Source organism: Ipomoea nil, unplaced genomic scaffold (genome assembly GCF_001879475.1).
Source record: "Ipomoea nil cultivar Tokyo-kokei standard unplaced genomic scaffold, Asagao_1.1 scaffold0302, whole genome shotgun sequence".
Lineage (NCBI taxonomy): Eukaryota > Viridiplantae > Streptophyta > Magnoliopsida > Solanales > Convolvulaceae > Ipomoea > Ipomoea nil.
In genome coordinates, this window is record NW_017616730.1 from 3,184,708 (window position 1) to 3,203,151 (window position 18,444).

General features: G+C 36.5%; 3 protein-coding genes across 3 annotated transcripts; all 3 read right to left on the reverse strand.

Annotated features, from left to right (window-relative positions):
* Nucleotides 1-747: 747 nt before the first annotated feature.
* Nucleotides 748-3,770, reverse strand: LOC109163067 (UDP-glycosyltransferase 87A1-like). The gene is made up of 3 exons (XM_019311788.1): nt 3,123-3,770; nt 957-1,844; nt 748-776 (listed from the first exon to the last, which is right to left on the reverse strand). The coding sequence occupies exons 1-3, from the start codon at nt 3,610-3,612 to the stop codon at nt 763-765; spliced, it is 1,392 nt and encodes a 463-aa protein (XP_019167333.1). The 5' UTR covers nt 3,613-3,770; the 3' UTR covers nt 748-762.
* Nucleotides 3,771-9,227: 5,457 nt separating this feature from the next.
* LOC109159334 (LOB domain-containing protein 12) lies at nt 9,228-10,032 on the reverse strand. The gene is made up of 2 exons (XM_019307471.1): nt 9,736-10,032; nt 9,228-9,646 (listed from the first exon to the last, which is right to left on the reverse strand). The coding sequence occupies exons 1-2, from the start codon at nt 9,892-9,894 to the stop codon at nt 9,248-9,250; spliced, it is 558 nt and encodes a 185-aa protein (XP_019163016.1). The 5' UTR covers nt 9,895-10,032; the 3' UTR covers nt 9,228-9,247.
* Nucleotides 10,033-15,211: 5,179 nt separating this feature from the next.
* Nucleotides 15,212-18,062, reverse strand: LOC109159326. The gene is made up of 5 exons (XM_019307459.1): nt 17,949-18,062; nt 17,637-17,847; nt 16,676-16,819; nt 16,325-16,469; nt 15,212-15,422 (listed from the first exon to the last, which is right to left on the reverse strand). The coding sequence occupies exons 1-5, from the start codon at nt 18,005-18,007 to the stop codon at nt 15,229-15,231; spliced, it is 753 nt and encodes a 250-aa protein (XP_019163004.1). The 5' UTR covers nt 18,008-18,062; the 3' UTR covers nt 15,212-15,228.
* Between the last annotated feature and the right edge of the window lie 382 nt (nt 18,063-18,444).

The following is an 18,444-nucleotide window of genomic DNA, read 5'->3' on the forward strand; positions in this document are numbered from 1 at the left end:
TTTTACATGTGTGTAGCAAACAATATAGGAGCGAAGTGACTACTGAGGCAATTTATATCCTACACCACGGCGCACGTTGCAATATGCGCCCAGATGCAAAACGACGTCGTTTTAATTTTTTTTTTTTTTGAAATTTCCCGCCCCAGTGAATGGCAATAGTTTTTTCTTTAAAAAAAAAACCCGCTGTTCAAGAATGTACATAATGTTATACTATAATACAAATAATTGTATACATGAATGTACATAATTATATGACAAAATATACATACTCTTTTTAAAAGATAATACACATAATCTAACATAATACATAATACACATCAACTATTAACATAATACACACAAATTTTCTGATTCGAATGTACATAATTGTATAAAAAGAATGTACATAATTGTATAAAAAAATGTACATAACTGTATGAACCAATACACATAACTGTATGAACAAATACACATAACTGTGTGAATAAATACACATAATCCCAGCAACTTCCTACCGCGCCTCCCAAAACGATGTCGTTTTGGGAGGCGCGCGGCGCACAGTGCTATGTGCGCCGTGGTGTAGGGTATAACGATTGGACTACTGACTAGGTTTTAGAGTCGGTGCAAATGTATGTGTCATCAAATATACTTGTATGTATCTGTTTATGAATTCAAAATTTCACCATTTGTAGAAAAACACAATATAATCCTATGAAAAAGATTATTATTTTCTAAAAATTTTTAATTAATTAGTACAAGTCCATACCCTCTCTCCTTAAAATCTTATTTGCCGGTTCCTAAAGAAAAATACTTGGTGTACTCCCATTTTAAACTCCCAACTTGTATTTCCGCTCACATGTTCTTGTAGACATTTTTCTGTGGACTCACATGATGAAAATAACCAATCCTGGATTGCCACCTCACAGAGTATAAATGAGGGAGTAGAATTTTGGGAGTCTATGTAATAGAACTCGTTCCTAAAACATCTTCAATGAATGTTTGAAGATCGTGCTTAGCCAATCCGCCTTCTGTTGACTCTCTGCACATCTCTCCAATCTGATTTGCTCTTCTCCTCAATTCTTTACTTTCATTATTATTATCGCACCCACACTCCATAAATCTCCTCACAAGTTGCGCAATCTCTCCTCTTTTCACTATCCCACCATCATCATCATCATTGTTCTTCCTCACTACACTCCACCCAATCTTCCAATCTTCCACAATCTGCTTGCTGTTTGTGAGCTGATCAAGAGCTATCGGAAAAGCAAGAAAAGGAACGCCGGCGAACGCCCCTTCTTTGATGGAGTTCCACCCGCAATGCGTCCAAAAGCCGCCCACAGAGCGGTGGCGCAACACCCTCAGTTGATCACACCACGCCACTATTAACCCTAATTGCTTGCCACCGCCACCTCTCTCCCTCTCCCTCAGCCGCTGCGTGTTTTCACGCGCCACCCAGAAGAAACGAACTCCGCTGTCATGAACGCCGGCGACGATCTCTTCCATCTGCTCAGCCGAAAGCGACAGAAAGCTTCCCTGAGAAATATACAACACAGAACGCGCGGGTTGAGCATCGAGCCAGGTGAGGTAATCTGGGTAAGTTTGGTCAGTATAGAAGTAAGGTATTGCAGAGCCGATGGAATAAATAGAGGTTTGAAGTTTAGGTCTGAGAGCTTCAATGGCGGCAGTTTCCAATTCTGCAATAGAAGTGAACAGAAGGTATTGCGCTCTCTGTGCTGCTGAGAAAGAACCAAGAAGAAGCGAACGCACAGCTGGACCTGGAGGTTTGCCATGGAATAGTGGCGGAAGATCCTTCACAAGCATGGAAGAAACTCCAGGGATGTAGTCCACCACTTCATCTCCTTTCTCTGCATGCATGTAATTAATTATGTGAAATGATAATGAAGATACAACAATGATGGATATATTATGATTGGAGAACCCTGGAAGCTGAGCAAGTCCATGGGGCCTCAGCCCATAAGGTCTCGCTCATAGGCCACGACCCATAGGCCTCGGTCTATTGGGTCTCGGCCAGAATAGGTCCCGACCTCTTAGACTATCTCCAACCCAAAACACCAAATTTTACACTAAATTTTACATTAAAAAGAATATTCCCAGCATATTCTTACACCAAATTTTTTTCATCTCCAACCTATTTACACCAAATTTTATTCCTACACTAAAATAATTTATATTCTCATAAATTAAAAGTTTATATTCTCATACTTTTATTATTTTAATATAACATATATATCCCAACATAGAATATATATGCTTATTTATAAACGGTACAACTTAAATTTAAAAAATAGGGAAAATGGCACTTTTTCCCCTGAGTTATATACCTATAGCATTTTTTCCCCTAAATTATTGAAGTGGCTGTTCTCCCACCCCCCCCCCCCCCCCTCCCCCTCTCCCTCCCCCTCTGAAATGTTAAATGGACATATTTACCTTTAAACTAAATATTTAATTTATTTTTTTTTCTCCAACAAATTATGACCATAATTTGGTTCAAACCAAGCAAACACTATAACAACCAAACCGAAATATTCCAATTACAATTTAGAATTGAAATTCGATATTTAGAGTTTATTAAAATCGTGAGCCGGAACGGACGGTTCATGTTCCGAACTGAAAAAATAAAATACATTTATTGTTGAATTTAGACTATTTTAAAATAAAAAATAAAATTTTAAAATAAGAGCGGTTCAAAATCGCAAACCGGATCCGGAATCGCCGGTTCACGGTTCAAGATTCAATTTTTTCGATACATAATTTTAATAAATTGACATTTAAATATTGGGTTCTATATCTGAATTATAACCGGAAACTATTAATTCGATTGCTTTAGTATCCGGTTCAATTCAAACCGAACCGTGGTCATCCCTACGTATACGCAATAATTTGTTGAAGTAGTAAAATAAATAAAATGTTTACTTTAAGGGTATATAAACGTCAATTTAATATATTAGGGGTAAAAAACACCACTTTTAAAATAATTGAGGAGACTAATATGCTTATCTAAATAATTAAAGGAGAAAAAATGCTATAAATATATAACTCAGGGGTAAAAAGTGTCATTTTCCCTAAAAATATATAAATGCTTATTTATAAATATTAATTTCTAGGGAAAAAGACAAGCGTACCGGACAAATTCGCATCAAAATGCCCATTCACGAGTAGCAGTCGGTGATGAAACCAAAGAGAGAACATCGTGACAGACCCGCACCAAAAACACGCCACCGGAATATTCCTCCGATTTCCGACACCCAGTACCCACGTCAACAAGAACACGTCGGAGATAATAACGCTAGCCGCCGGCGCCTCGACAGCGTCAAGAAGGCGGTCAACGGGAGCTTCCATATCCGTAAAGACGGCTCGGATGAAGCAGGGATAATCTTTGGACCGGATCAGCTCGGAAGGGAGGACGTCGGGAATACACCCAAACCGGACGTTTACCGGCATGGCGGCGTCGGAGCTGAGTAAACCGTGCCACTCTTCGGTGACGACGAAGGTGATGAGAACTTGGGGTTTCGCCATGGCTATGATCTTGCAGAGGTTCATCAACGGGTTGATGTGGCCTCTTCCTGGGAATGGTATGGCAACTATTTGGTGGGAGAATTTCTGGTCGGCCATTCCGGCAGAAAAAGCCGACGGAGGCAAAGTAACCGGCGTAATAGTTCTGACGTCTTATATAAACTCAGAAGCACAAATGGACAACTAAGTCTCCCCTGTACTAATAATGGAGAGTTCTCATTTGCCCCTGACACATCTATTTGTCATAGATCTCAAATTTTGTGATTAAAATTTTTTAATCTAACATTTCGTTTTATTTTTTTCAATTGCCCTTAATTTTTAAACGAATTACAAGTTTGCAACCAAATGAGAAGTGTCAGATCACTCCATCCGAGTTTTTTTGAGTTTTTTGAGTTCTACTACATGTACTCTCTAATTTTATTCATTCAAATTTACTCTTTATATTACGGGCACTGAAAGACTATTTTCTTCATGTGAGTCCATATAAATGTATTTATATCAAAATTTTAAATTTAGAAATAAAAATTAAAAGTAGAGAATGAAAATACATGTAGTATTTTTTGAGTTTTTTTTTTCTCTCAATTTTGGACCTCGCAAATTCTACATGTTCGATAGATGAAATCAAATCTCCATGCTCCAATGTTGTAATCGAGATATATTCAAATAAAATAAAATAAAAAACGGTGTAATCGAGATTCGAGCCCAACAATTCAGGCCCAAACACAAATACATTGTGCATGGCAAATTATGCTGTGCATCCGGCGAAGAAAAACGACGTCGTTTTAATAAAACGCGCGTCTCCCTTAAAAAAAAAATTAGGTTCAATTTCCAACAACAACATATGAACTAAAATTTCATAATCGATGAACTATAATTCCATAATCTAATCTATGAACTAAAAATTTCAGAATGAATGAACTAAAATTTCATAATCTTTAAACTAAAATTTCAGAATCGATGAACTACAATTCCATAATCGATGAACTATAATTCCATAATCAATGAACTATAGTTCCATAATCTATAAACTAAAATTCCAGAATAAATGAACAATATAATGTTGTTGCTGGGAATTGAACCTGAATTTTTTTTAAAGGGGAGACGCTCGTTTTTTAATAAAACGACATCGTTTTGGCATATGGTGCATACGGATGCACAGCATAACGACATCCTGGTGCACTATATAACGATTAGGCTACATTCGACTGGGCTTTTAGAGATTTTAATTACACAGATTTGCTTGGGCTAAATAGTAATGGAGAGCCCAAGTCTTGAATTTAAGTATTGAAGGAGGGATTTTTGTTGTGTTCTTGAGGATTTAAAGTTGGACCGTGATGTCCAAATTGGGATTGCTGAATTATAGCATATGATCATGTTTGGAGTTATATAAGTATAGGAAAATACAATTTGAACTCTCAAATCTTATCTTGAATGTAGACAATTTTTTATCGACTCACAAGATGAAATGTCATATGATCACTGTTGTAAAAATTGACCTAGACCATTTTGCTTTCGCTATTATGCGCTCAAAATCGGATAGTTATGCTGTGCATCCGTATGCACCATGCATGGTGCATACGGATGCCAAAACGACGTCGTTTTATTAAAAAATGCGCGTCTCCCCTTTAAAAAAAATTCAGGTTCGATTCTCAGCAACAACATTATATTATTCATTCATTCTGGAATTTTAGTTCATAGATTATGGAACTATAGTTCATTGATTATGGAATTATAGTTCATCGATTATGGAATTGTAGTTCATCGATTCTGAAATTTTAGTTTATAGATTATGGAATTTTAGTTCATTCATTCTGGAATTTTTAGTTCATAGATTAGATTATGGAATTATAGTTCATCGATTATAGAATTATAGTTCATCGATTATAGATTAGATTATGGAATTATAGTTCACGAAAGTTCGTTTTTTTTCAGCTTCAAAACCTCTCTGCTTCTACTCTTTCTTGGCCTACTGTGTTCATAACCACGTCTTGCTCGCCGGATTCTTTGTTTGAATGCTCAAACACTGAATCATAGCAAGTTTTATCCTGGGAAGCCTAGGCCACAACGCTCCTAGTATCTTTGGGAGGTGGCAAATAAGGTTTTAAGGAAAGAGTGCTCACTCAACTCTTGCAAAAACCCAACACCAAACACTAGCCAAATTTCTTCAACTTTTTCTTCCCTTCTTTCCAGACAATAATAATCTTATTTTTTATTATTATTTGTGTTTTTCTACCAACGGTACCAACATATATATATATATATATATATATATATATATATATATATATATATATATATATAGGGGGGCCTTCAAGTAAGAACCCTTTGTTAGGTAGGAACGTGAGAACTAATCCATCCCATTCAAATTTGTTTAATCAATGGTCTAGATTAGTATATATTTTTATGTGCATCTTACACATAATTAATTAAAAAGGATATTTGTGTAATTTAATTCAAATTCCAATTTTAATCAAATATGGTATTCGGATTCTTTCCAAGATTTTAGGATGAGAAGATAAGGAAGGAGTCCTAATGTTTTTGGTAACATTAATATTTGACCCCATATACCTGTGCGTACGTACAATTGGAATTTATTTGAATACATCCATTTGTGCTGCTATGTGAAAGCATACAAGGGTGGTATGTGCATTTGGCTGCAATCATGTTATGATTATACCATTTTTGGGCATTGCCCTGTACGTTACCGCACACACTGAATCATGCAATGCAGTGTGTGCCTTAATATAATGTAGTGTGTGCCTTAACATAATGTAGCGTGTGCACTTAGGTTTCACGTGTGTGCCATAATGCCCATAATTAGGTTCTGCACTTAAAGGCGTACAAGAAGGTGGTGTGCATATGGGTTGCACCATGTGTGCCATACTGTGAAGCGTTATTGTGATCATGTACTGGCGTGCACTAAGGTTAATCTGAGTGTGCCATCATGTGTTAAAATTCTACTAGATTGAATCCACAGAAATTAGGTTCATGTAATACACTCCGATGTGCGCTTACGTTAACATGTATGTGCCATTACGTTGAGATTGAGTGTGCCATAATGCCCATAATTAGGTTCGGCACTTAAAGTGTACAAGAAGGAAGTGTGCACCTGGGCTACACCATGTGTGCCATACTGCGAAGCGTTATTATCACCATGAACTGGCGTGCACTAAGGTTGATCTTAGTGTGCCATCAAATGCTAAAATTCTTCTACACTGAATCCATGGTGAACAGGTTCATGTAATACACTTCAGTGTGCGATTACGTTAACATGTCTGTGCCATTACGTAAAGATTGAGTCTGTGCCTTATTGCAATGTGTGTGCCAAATTCTGCAATTGTATAGGAGTCGTTTTGTTGAGCACTTGGATTATGTAGTGTGTGCCGTTTCGTCCAATAACACTGCAAAAATGAATTTACGAAAACTTTTTTTATTGTAAAGAATATGGCGTAGACACGGCTCATCCTGTTTGTGCCAAACGATATGGAATGTGTTCACGGATGAAAAGAGAAAAAGAAGATGATGTGCACTTATATTGAATTGTATGTGCCATATCGCATTGTGTGCCACAATGTGTCAAAATACTGTTATATTGGAACATCAGAACCCAGGAAGATATGACCTATGTGCAACATTACATCAAAGCGTCATTCATTAAGAAAAAATGTGCCAATACAAAAGTAAAAATCAACCAAAAATTATCTATCATATCTCATAATCAGAATACAAGAATGTGCCCAAGTGAAGTAAAGTGCTAATCAACTAGTTACGAATGATCACACGCCACTAGCTTTGTCCTTGACTACACGCAAATTTGCAGGATTAGCCTAGAATGCATCCTGGGTCTACGTGAAAGTCGACTTAGCAGGCTACTAAGTGGCCCTAATATGACTAGGAGCCAGTGGGCCCATCCCCAACAGCAACTGAGCTACGCTTAGGACCTAGATGAAGTTATCCTTCTGTGCACTTGAACAAGCTCTAGCAGCCTCGTGAAACACCTCCATCAACTCTATAACAATGCTTGCTACAGCCCTCACCTTCTCGATAACATGGTCAATCAAAGGCTACAGCACAAACTACAAGTAAATTAACACACAACACAACCCAGAACCAAAATATGAACCATGAGCCCTCACATAATGCAGTGTGTGCACACGTGTGCCAAACCATGTGTACCTGCGTATTTCAATGTGTGCCATCTGAGCCCACCATGTGCCACAGAGTAATTCTGAGTGATACAAAACAGCAGCAAAAAAAGCACCACCCTCAATAAGAAAATAAATCTGGGTTGGAGATTTAAAAATCAGAGGCCTCATCGCATATATCTCCATTGAAACAAGACATTAGCTAACCGTTTAATAATATAAAGACAAAAGAACATGCATCACCTTCTATAATATACCAACTTTAATCTTTAATTGAAAATAGGATGCCAACAGCAGTCAAACACATGATCAAATTACCCAAAGATATATTTTCTATTACCAGAAACCAAAACGCATCATAGTTTATATGTAATTCATTAACATCAATCAAATTAAATGTTCCTAATTCCATTACAAAACCAAACACCAACTACCTCTTTTAGTATATTTTCAAACCCAAAACTAAATACCATGGACACAACTAAATTCCCATCTCCTTAATAAGTTCAAAACCTCATGCAGAATACATCATCAGTCACATCATCAGAGTTCAAACAAAATCCCAGGAACTCCCACTCAGCAAGAAACACAAAACATGCAAAACTCATTGAAAAAAAAAAAAAAAAAAAAAAAGGAAACCCACCTCGAGCATCGGACGACCTTGTCGCTGGCTGGGGGCACTTAAGGTTCCGATCATCACTGCCAGCCATCCCAGACGGGAAACTCAAGTAGAGACGAGGAATATACCACCAGCGTAGACAGGGGAGAAGCGAATGCCAACGAGGGTGAGAAGATGGAGTCTACAACACAGTCAACCCTAGGTAAACAACTCCAGCCAGAATACAAAGAATCAACGATTAATTCTCACATTCCACTCACATGCACTGCTTTGAGTTACTAAAATACCCTTGGTCGACTAAAAATAAAACCCAACAACCGTTACGAAACTAATTAAAACATATTAAACATGAACCATAGATTGGATAAAATAAAGGGTTTAGATTAGTTCTTAGGTTCCTATCTAAAGAATGATTCTTATATGATTCTTATTCTATATATATATATATATATATATATATATATACATACCGGGCGGCTGTATTTTGCATGCCACGCACCGACCAGCAGCCAGACTTGGGAGGGGATCGGAGCTCAAGACTGATAAAGAACCAATTCAGTTAACCCTCCTTCACTCTTACTCCACACTCCCTCCCTCCCTCCCTCCTCGATCACATGCTACAGTTGACTATTTCCCTACAACTTTAATTAATTAATCATCTTGCATGCCGACCCATTAATAATAGATCCAATAGTATATTTCGTTTTTTTAAGGATGTTTAATTTATATCCATCTGTACGTGTCTAAATGGTATCCAACTTTAATTATATGAAAGAGCTCCGAGCTTATCTAGATGATTAACGGAGCTAGGCCGCCGGGATATATATTTTTATGAACAAAAAGGATAATCGGAGAATTGAAGCTAGTACAGTACAGTGTTAGTTAATCAACAATACATAAAATGATCCGATGATCGATGATTACAACACTACTTAGAACTCCAAAACTAGCTTCCATATATAATGTCCGATCAAGTCCAGAGAGACTCTCGTTTTAGAGGGTCTTGCGCTGCGGCGGCGGCGGCGGCGTTGCTGGAAGAGGTGAAACCCGCCAGCTGGTACTGCAGCTGCTGGAGGCTGTCCAGGTTGGAAGTAAACGCGGCGGCGGATGTGGACATAAGGAGCGACGATTTGTCGTCGCCGTAGAGTTGCGGCGGCAAGATGGCGGCGGGTTCTTGCTGCTGCTGCTGCTGCATCTGGATGCATAGTATCTCGGCCTGAGCCACCGCCAGCTGCATTTGCAGCTGCGAAACTTGGTTCTGCAAATACGAAATCGCGCCCACGCAGCCGTGCACCGGATCTCTCATCCGCGCATTCGCTTCGTATACCAGGCTGCTCACCGCGTCGGCTCGCTGGTTCACCGGAAGTTCCTGAAACAATCAATCCAACAGTCAAGTCAATGCAAGCTAAGAAAGATCGATCATATCATATATATCAGATTACATATATATGTATATACCTGCAGCATTTTGCTGATATTACTTGCGCCGAAAACCTTGTGGACAATGGCGAACTTGTGAGGGTCATCGGGAGGGAAGTAAGGGGCAAAAATGCAGTCTTTGGCGCAGCGGCGCCTTAGCAATTTGCAGGAAGCGCAAGGAGAGCTTCCTCCGCCCATTTCTGCCGCCGAACCACCGCAATTTGCAGGAAGCTAGCGCAAAGATTTTTCCGGCCGGTAGGTACGTAGTGTTAATTATTGGAAGAGGGCGGAGGGAGATGAAGATCAGAGAAGCAAATGAAAGCTAGGCAACATAAATAATAATAGTAATAATATGACTAGTCTACGTAGTTTAATTTGAAAGAGAATGAGCTTTATGGGGACTCCTATTTATAATCGCTACATGAAGGAGTTAAACGTATTCTAGCAGACAATAAAATATTTTGATTGCAGCCACTCCCATCCGGCAAAACAATCTAATATAGTATGTGAGAGCAACCAGCGGCAGTGTGGGAGCAACCTCTCAAAGTGAGGGGCTCCTTGTGTGCAGTGAGCACCGGTCTAGCCTTTATGGTTCATGTTCAGTTGAGTCACCATGATTTACATCCTCCCAAATGCTCTGTCGGGCCGGGGTGTGGGGGCCCTTAGGGTTGGGGTTCAGCCTTTTGGAAGAATCTAATATACTATGTTATATTAGGTCACTTCTATACTATTGTATCACATGATATATATATATATATATATATATATATATATATATATATATATATATATATATATATATATATATATATATATATTATAAATTTGAATGAAGACTTAATATCAGAGTTTTTTTTTTTTTTTTAATTTAGGTAATTAAAAGTGAACCTAACTAATAATATAATTAATATTGTCAATATATAATTATGAAGAATTGACTAAGTTTCATTTCATACAAAGTAAAAACGTAACATATTTCAATGGTGATTTAGCCTTCAAACTTGTGGTGATACCAAGGAGATCTCCTTTAATTCTAGTAATTAAGTTATTTTGTTTAGAAGATGTATGTGATCATAAATAACAAAGGGTGGCTAGAAGTTGACCACCGCCAATGGGTTGCAATAATCTCTCTTAAGAATATCTTCTTCTTCTTCTTCTTTTTTTTTTGGCTAACAAGACGCCAAGACCTAGCTTGTGAAATTCATTATATTATAATTAGTTTCATATATTATAAATTATGTGATTCCAGCCATTGTGGTCTTGTAGTACTAAGTTGCTTTTTCATGTGGGAGAATGAGAGAGTGTGACTTCAAACCTTAATGGATGCGATATTAACTCTTTGTCCTTCAATAGGTTGAAATATATATATATATATATATATATATATATATATATATAAATACTAAGTCATAGTACTCAAAAAAAATATTTATTTCAACAATATAATAAATAATAAATAAAAATTTGACTCAGTAGTACTCAAAAATTTTTATTTGATTCCACAATATAATAAATAATTACTAAAATTTAAGTGTCGATCGGAGTCTTACTGATTTGCCGCACCATATACAACCTTATTATATGTGACATTTGGATTATATCGAGTGTTGTGTCACCATAGTACTTAATACAGCTTGTCAAAATATGAATATGTGCTATCATTAATAAATTGGATGCACAGTTAGCACTCATAATGTCACCGTAGTACTTAGTACTATACAACCCGTCAAAATATAAATATGAGCAATCATAACTAAATTGGATGCAGAATTAACTTTTTAACTACAAAGTTTCAAGTTCAATAGTGAAAAAAGTTGTCACACAATACTGATCAACTCCATAAACTTTATATATATATATATATATATATATATATATATATATATATATATATATATATATATATATATGTTCAAATGTGATTGGTGTGCCCAGGTGCGGTTGTACGGTGAGAGGAGAGCCATTGATCTTGCCAAAATCGACATCTAAGATTAACAAAATAAAAAAAATGCAGTGACAATTTGGTAATTTTTGCATCTAGTATAAGTCAAATTTAAGGTGCGTGGTTTTTGTGCTTAAGGTGTGTAGTTTGTGTGCTTAAGGTGCGTGGTTTTTATGCTTAATGTGATTAGTTGTTGAAACTTAAGGTACGTCAACCTGAAGTTTAAGGTGGTGCGCCATTTTAAAACCTTAGGTGCATGGTTTGTGTACTTAAGGTGCGTGGTTTGATTACTTAAGGCGCGTGATTTGTGTACGGAAGGTGTGCCATTTTCATGCTTAAGATTAAGTTGTTTGGTTCCTTCTAGAGGCGTGTTTTTTTTTTTTAAACATATCGTCCACACCTAAGCAAATAACTGCACCAGAACCCCTCCCTATATATATATATATATATATATATATATATATATATATATATATATATTACATCAAATAATATAAGATATCACATTCATTGCAATTTTTTTTAAGGTAGTGGTATTTGTTTATTGCAAGCACAGTAGATAAGACAAGTGCAATAAATTCATGGGAGAAGATCAAGGGTTAGGGCTTAGTAAAGAAGAAGAGACCAGGATGTGTTACGATGCAAAAACCCTAGACCGAAGCAAGAGAGAGTGAAACTAAAAGTTTGGCTCGACGACGTGAATGTTTGTTGGCGGACATTCACATGGAGGAACCACAAAAATTTTGGAACATACATTTAGGTCTTTCTTTTCACTTATATATTATGCAATTTATTTTTTGTCCAATCCAAAATACTTCCCAATCACATGGAATTATACTGGTAAAATTATACAAATCTCAAATATGTATATGTGTAAACAAAGACCCAAAAAAAATTATGGCCATGTTTGGTAACAATACATAATTAGCTTATCAATCAATTTTGATTTATTTGACCAATATTAGTTGTTTGACTTAATTAGACAATCAATCTGAGTGTTTGATTAATTAACTTTTTGTAACAACTTATTGGTTCAAAATGTTAAAATTCAAAAAGCTGCTCAAAGTAGTTTTTCGATCAGCTTTTTGAGAAAGTCAGCTATCAACTAACAACTAATTTACCAAACATTTTCTACAATCAGCTAATCCTATCAACTAGTCAAATCATTAACCTAATCAGCTAATAAGTAACAACCATAAACTAACAGTTATTTATCAAACACCCCCTATATTATACACGATCATGAAAGCACAGAAAATAGTAAAAGGATAACATCTTGAGTACGTACAATCGATTTAATCATGCAAGCTAGTTTTATGACCTCTTTACTTGAAGAAAGGCATACATTCTGTTCTTATCAAGAAGATTAATGGAGGTTTCAGCCCATATTTCTTCTTGTAAGTATGAAGTATCTGTGTGTATGAAAACATGTACGGTAACTAAAGTAATTTCTACATAAAGAAGGCTGTTAATCAGCAAAACCACACAATTCCACAATTAATTAGTCAATAGGAGGGGTTTGTAATTCAATAATTAAGAAGGTGATCACGTGCAAGAATTTAAGCAGTTGGTTGGCATGAGAAGAAAAGATTCCACAACCGTGGCATTGCAAACCCTAATTAAACAAAGATTTTAAATCTGGATCAGCTTCAATTCAATTCAATTCTGGCCTTAGCTTATTGATTCTCTCTTTCTGCATTTAATGTCTTCCACATGATTCCAAACTCCTAATCTTCTATTCCGAGGAAAACAGCTTTCTTTCCCTAGTACTGTAGCTCTTCTTAGGAGTAAAATATTATGACCTGCCTTAGCTCATAAACAAGTTTCATCGTTCCACCTTATATTAGGGAAATATATTTTACTAAATAACTCAATCTTTGAATCATCATCACAATCATTCCCCCATCTTATGTTACTAGTTTACAATGTCAATCGACACCAATATTGTTAGTATAGATACTATTTTTTGTTGTACTAAACTATTATTTTATTAACACTACTACTAAGACAATCAATATAATTAGATATATAACTATATCTAGGAAGAAACCCCAAACATGTTAGTCAGACAATTGACTTGAAAACCACAATGTCGATTTACCTCCTCTTGTGGTCCTTTGTTAGTTAGGACCACGTACAGACTTTAGACTTTACCCAAACAGTATGTAAAATATTTGTGTGTGACAATTTGTATGTTCATTTGATGGACCAAATTAAAGTTAGTCAAACTCGTATAGTAATTACAGCACGTATGTTGAATATATGTTAAACGGTAATTACCTTAAAAAACGCGTATGAGTTTTCGCAGTTTCAAACAACTACGCTCTTAGGGAGAAGAGACAGGGTGGACAGGATGAGAAGCTTGTAAACATTGTTTATGTGTTCCCATGAGGTGTTTATTTTAAGATGGGTTTGAATAAAGAATGGGTGAAAAACAGACATCTTCACCGTCTTGAAGAAAATAAAAACACGCAACCTCCGATGCAAACATTGAATGCGCTTGGTGATATGGAAGATTCCATTATTGGGACAATGGATGTTCTACAATATATTTTTCTTTTGTCTAATTCTAAATGCGGTGGAGATTCTGAGAAATCTAAAAGCTTTGACAATTCCGGCCAGCTTCAATTCTATGGTGCTGGGAAGTTTGAATAGGTCACCATCCACCTACACAGTTACATAAACTGTGCTGCGCTCTTAGCCTTTGGTTCCCGAGGCTTCTAGTTCTATCCCAAATGCAAATTTCCATGAAACCTACCTTTCTTACGGAATGTATGTGACTGACTAAAAAACAAACCCAGAATGCAATGACCATTGACACAGGCACATGCTAGGCACGTGACAGCACGGAGAGGGGGACCAAGCTAGTTTGTTGCTGCAAATGTACTATTTGTTTCTTGCATGACATTAATTGCAGATTCCCTAAGTATTTCAGCACAAATATCATATTCTACAAGCTAAGGCAGGGCTGTTATTGCCATGCAGATGCTAGTATAGGTTCATGGTTGGAAGATAAATGTGCAAGACTAGTCCAGCTTGACCTTGTCTGATTGACAACTTGACCAACAGAAAAAAACGAATTGGTCATCGCAGGAAGCCAGCACATGACATTACCATAGCATAACAATAATTCCTAATGCATGCATACCAATGGCCTATGGAATATGACCAACTTTGGGTTACCGTTACTACCCGAGAGTGTGCACGTACTGCGTAACCCCGCCTTGTAATCCTAGCCAACAAAGAACTATAATGAGGTAAACTAGCTTAGATTGTCCATATATAGTTGATCGGCTCAAACTAAAAAGGCCAATAGACCACTCCTGCTGAGAGTTGGAACTTGTAATCTTGTGACTATTAAGCCAGCGATCTGACCAACTTGGTTGGGATTATATTGTCCCAAATATGACCAAAAACACAAATGATATGACTAAAGTCATTATCTTTTTTTCTATTTCTTCTTGTCAGTTGTCACTCTAAATAAAGTAGATGGAATTTTTTCACATTAACTGCGAGAAGATATTATTATGCCAGCAAGCTAAGAAGAATTGATGTTGGTAAATAAAGATTGGAAGGGACCTCAAAATTTTTCAGCACATTTCTGAAGGGCATGCAGAAGATGGCAACCGGCTTCTGGCATGATGCAATTGCCGTAGATGACGTCTTTTAATTCCTTTTCTGAATTTAGCACTTCCGGAATCATTATCTTTAATAACGGGAAAAGGATGATCTGAACTGTGGTCAACTGCTTTCTTCTTCAAGTACTGTGCTGCCTGCGCCTGCACTGATGATATGCCCACAGACATTATTAACAACGGTGTAAGGACCTCCTTTCCCGCCACTTTTTCGAGTAAAAAAAATAAACTTAACTCCAAGTTTCATACTTACACCACAGACAAGACTTGACATAAAGAAACTTCCAACCATGAGACAATTATAATTGTCTTTCACTTCCATTAATTATTCTCATATAAAATGCAAATAAAACAAAATCTGTTTAAGGTGCAAAGATTGATGCTGAGACAAGATTATGCATCATTCTTGTTGAACTTCTGGCCAGGTCTCCATATTCAAAAATTTTGAGGTCTTGAAAGAACAAAACCTCTAATTGCTCGTCTTTCTTTTGATAATTATGATATCTTGTGCCAGTGCATATGTGAGAACAAGATACATGCCATTGTTAACAACATATAACTTACTCTGTATGTGCCTCCATAGTCCATAACTATAAAACCTAATAAAAGCAGGGCACTATGATCAGAAGAGGACCACCTGTAGCAACTCAGTAAATGGTCAGACTTGGAACATACTGCATGATGCAGTTTGAGAAGGATGGAACCATACCACTTTGACAGGGGTTATTTTTAAGGTGAATCCATGACCTAACCATCAACGGTTTAGCTCTTAGTCTCTAAACCAATCAAGACCTTCAAATAGTTAACTCTGTTCAGGGAAAAGAATCCCATGCAAAATGCACATTAGCCTTTAAATTGAATATAGATGTGGGAATTAAACCACTGCTTTCATCATTTCTCATTAGGCTAATTAGTCAACACAATTACTAGAAAACAAAGTCAAAGCTCTTATTCTTTATTAAACCTCAAACCAATGACACCTGGAACATCATCTTTGACAAGTCAAACAAAGTATTGATTGTCTCTTACCTAATATAAAAAGTTGACATACCAGATTGTGAAGAAGCTGTGATAGCAGCATAATATTTGAGCTCCTCGATTTTTTCAATCAATTGAACATTATTGAAGAGGTCACCTGTCTGAGTGTCAATTATGTTGCTTTTCATATCAAAGCATAATAATGCCTTCTCACATGCCTACAAAATTGAAAGTCAGATGGACTCATGGAAGTCTGAAAGTAAAACAAAGATACGAACTACAGTCACAATAGTAAATGTTTGAAAATTTGTCCATGTTGAAGAAAAAAGTACATCTAACAAATGCTAGGTGTGCAGCATGTGAGACAAAGCTTGATTTCATATGGTGACTAAAGACTAAAAGTGCTGCATCCTATAAAGTTTACCTTTCTTGCAATAGAATAAAAGCCATTCTGAAACGAATGCTGCGCAAAGGTGAGCCATTCAATACATGAAACTCGAAGTGTCTGATCACTATTAGCCTTTTGTTCTCGCATGAGCAATGCTTCGTATCTCAAGGCCAAGCAACTCTACTAGATGCAAAATCGCAAAATATTATACAAAATACTACTAGCTAATTAAAAAATCAGGAATTCTGCTAGATGACATATATCACCAGAAAGTTCTTTTTGGGATACAATTTATAGCCTCTAGTTTGATGAATGAAGATTCATATTCCATTAAAACAATTATTCCAATTTCAAAGCCCTATTCATGCGAACAACTAATTATCACATTTTTTAAAAAAAATGAAGTATGTGGCTTTGATTCCATATGCAGTCTTAAGTCTTAGCATAGCTAATTCAGTCCATAATTGATTAATTTCTATAGTATACCATAGGAGTAGTTCCAAATAAAGGCAGATGTTTGCAAATACAACAGGCTCCGTTCATAATGTATAAGGTTTATTCGAAGGAAGGAAATCAATAAGCAAAAAGATGGTGAGAATGATGACGCAAAAATATAAAAGTAAATACATCATCTCATTTAATTTCTCAAGCTTTTTGCCATTGTATTATCAATTTATCAGTTATCACACTTGCCAATGCACGTACAACCATCCCACCATGTGCAATAGGATTATATATACTCCGTATTAAATTTTCCATTTAATTTTCTTCAACCACCAATAAATATGTGCAGAAAATTATTGAAACTAAAAATGTACATCGAAATTGGCAGTTATAGCGGAGAGATCAAATATGAAAGTGAATTAGCTCAAGGAGAAGAACGCGCAGATTTAAATAGACAAACCTATAGACTACATATATAAATATAAAATACGCGCGAGGATATACAGTGTGATATTTTGGCATTGTACAAAAGGAGGATAGTAAATCCGCATACCTCAACATCGCCGATGAGAGCAAAAACGCGAACGTGAAATTCAACGATCAGAAGCTTATCGTCAACAGATCTGAGAGAACTAATTTCACGGAGGACAGAGAGAGACTCGCGTCGCATGAAATCATTCAAAGCGGATACGATACCGATCAGCGATTTCGCGCCGTTGGAGGCCAAAATGCACTCGAGAACTCGGAGAGTTCCGTCATCGAATCTGCAGAGACATTGCACACAATAAATCCATGAATAAAAACGAGATGTTTGAAGCAGAGCTAAAGGAAGAGAAGCAACTCGGATCGGTGCGAGTTTTTTAACCTTCGGTTCTCAATTAGAGAGCGGAAGAGGAAGATTTGCCGCGAGACTTCAACGGACATTCTGAGAGAAAGAAAATTGGCGCCTTCAAGTTTTTAATTTGCATACATATATATACCCCACACACTATCTCAGATTTTCCATTTTGAATTGAAAAAAGTTGTTTTCCCTTTCTGAATTTCCCATCTAATCTTTACCCGTGAGAATTTTATTAGTTGGGTGTTCATAAATTGATCTACTATATGCTTAATTAAAAAATAAATTTAATTTACAAAGAAAATATAGGACTATAGATTAATTTTGCTATTCATCACTATTAAGGACAATTTATGAGGATGACAACAAAGAAAAAGATCATTTACAAATCATGAAGGGTTCGATGACGAGAGCAAGAACGAAGATATTTCATGAAGCTAAGAGTGACCTAATTAAAGAAGTGAATCTAATCAAGACTATGAAGATGGAGTTGAGTTGAAGGTGCTCAATTTGATTCAAGCAC

Excerpts from the sequence above, each read along its gene's own strand:
- LOC109163067 (XM_019311788.1), bottom strand. The coding sequence starts at position 3,612 with ATGGCCGACCAGAAATTCTCCCACCAAATAGTTGCCATACCATTCCCA. Across the intron at positions 1,845-3,122 it reads TTTTGATGCGAATTTGTCCG|AGAAAGGAGATGAAGTGGTG; the intron begins GTACGCTTGTCT and ends ACATGCATGCAG.
- LOC109159334 (XM_019307471.1), bottom strand. The coding sequence starts at position 9,894 with ATGGGCGGAGGAAGCTCTCCTTGCGCTTCCTGCAAATTGCTAAGGCGC. Across the intron at positions 9,647-9,735 it reads ATATCAGCAAAATGCTGCAG|GAACTTCCGGTGAACCAGCG; the intron begins GTATATACATAT and ends TGATTGTTTCAG.
- LOC109159326 (XM_019307459.1), bottom strand. The coding sequence starts at position 18,007 with ATGTCCGTTGAAGTCTCGCGGCAAATCTTCCTCTTCCGCTCTCTAATT. Across the intron at positions 17,848-17,948 it reads TCTCTAATTGAGAACCGAAG|ATTCGATGACGGAACTCTCC; the intron begins GTTAAAAAACTC and ends ATGTCTCTGCAG. Across the intron at positions 16,820-17,636 it reads CTCTCATCGGCGATGTTGAG|AGTTGCTTGGCCTTGAGATA; the intron begins GTATGCGGATTT and ends TGCATCTAGTAG.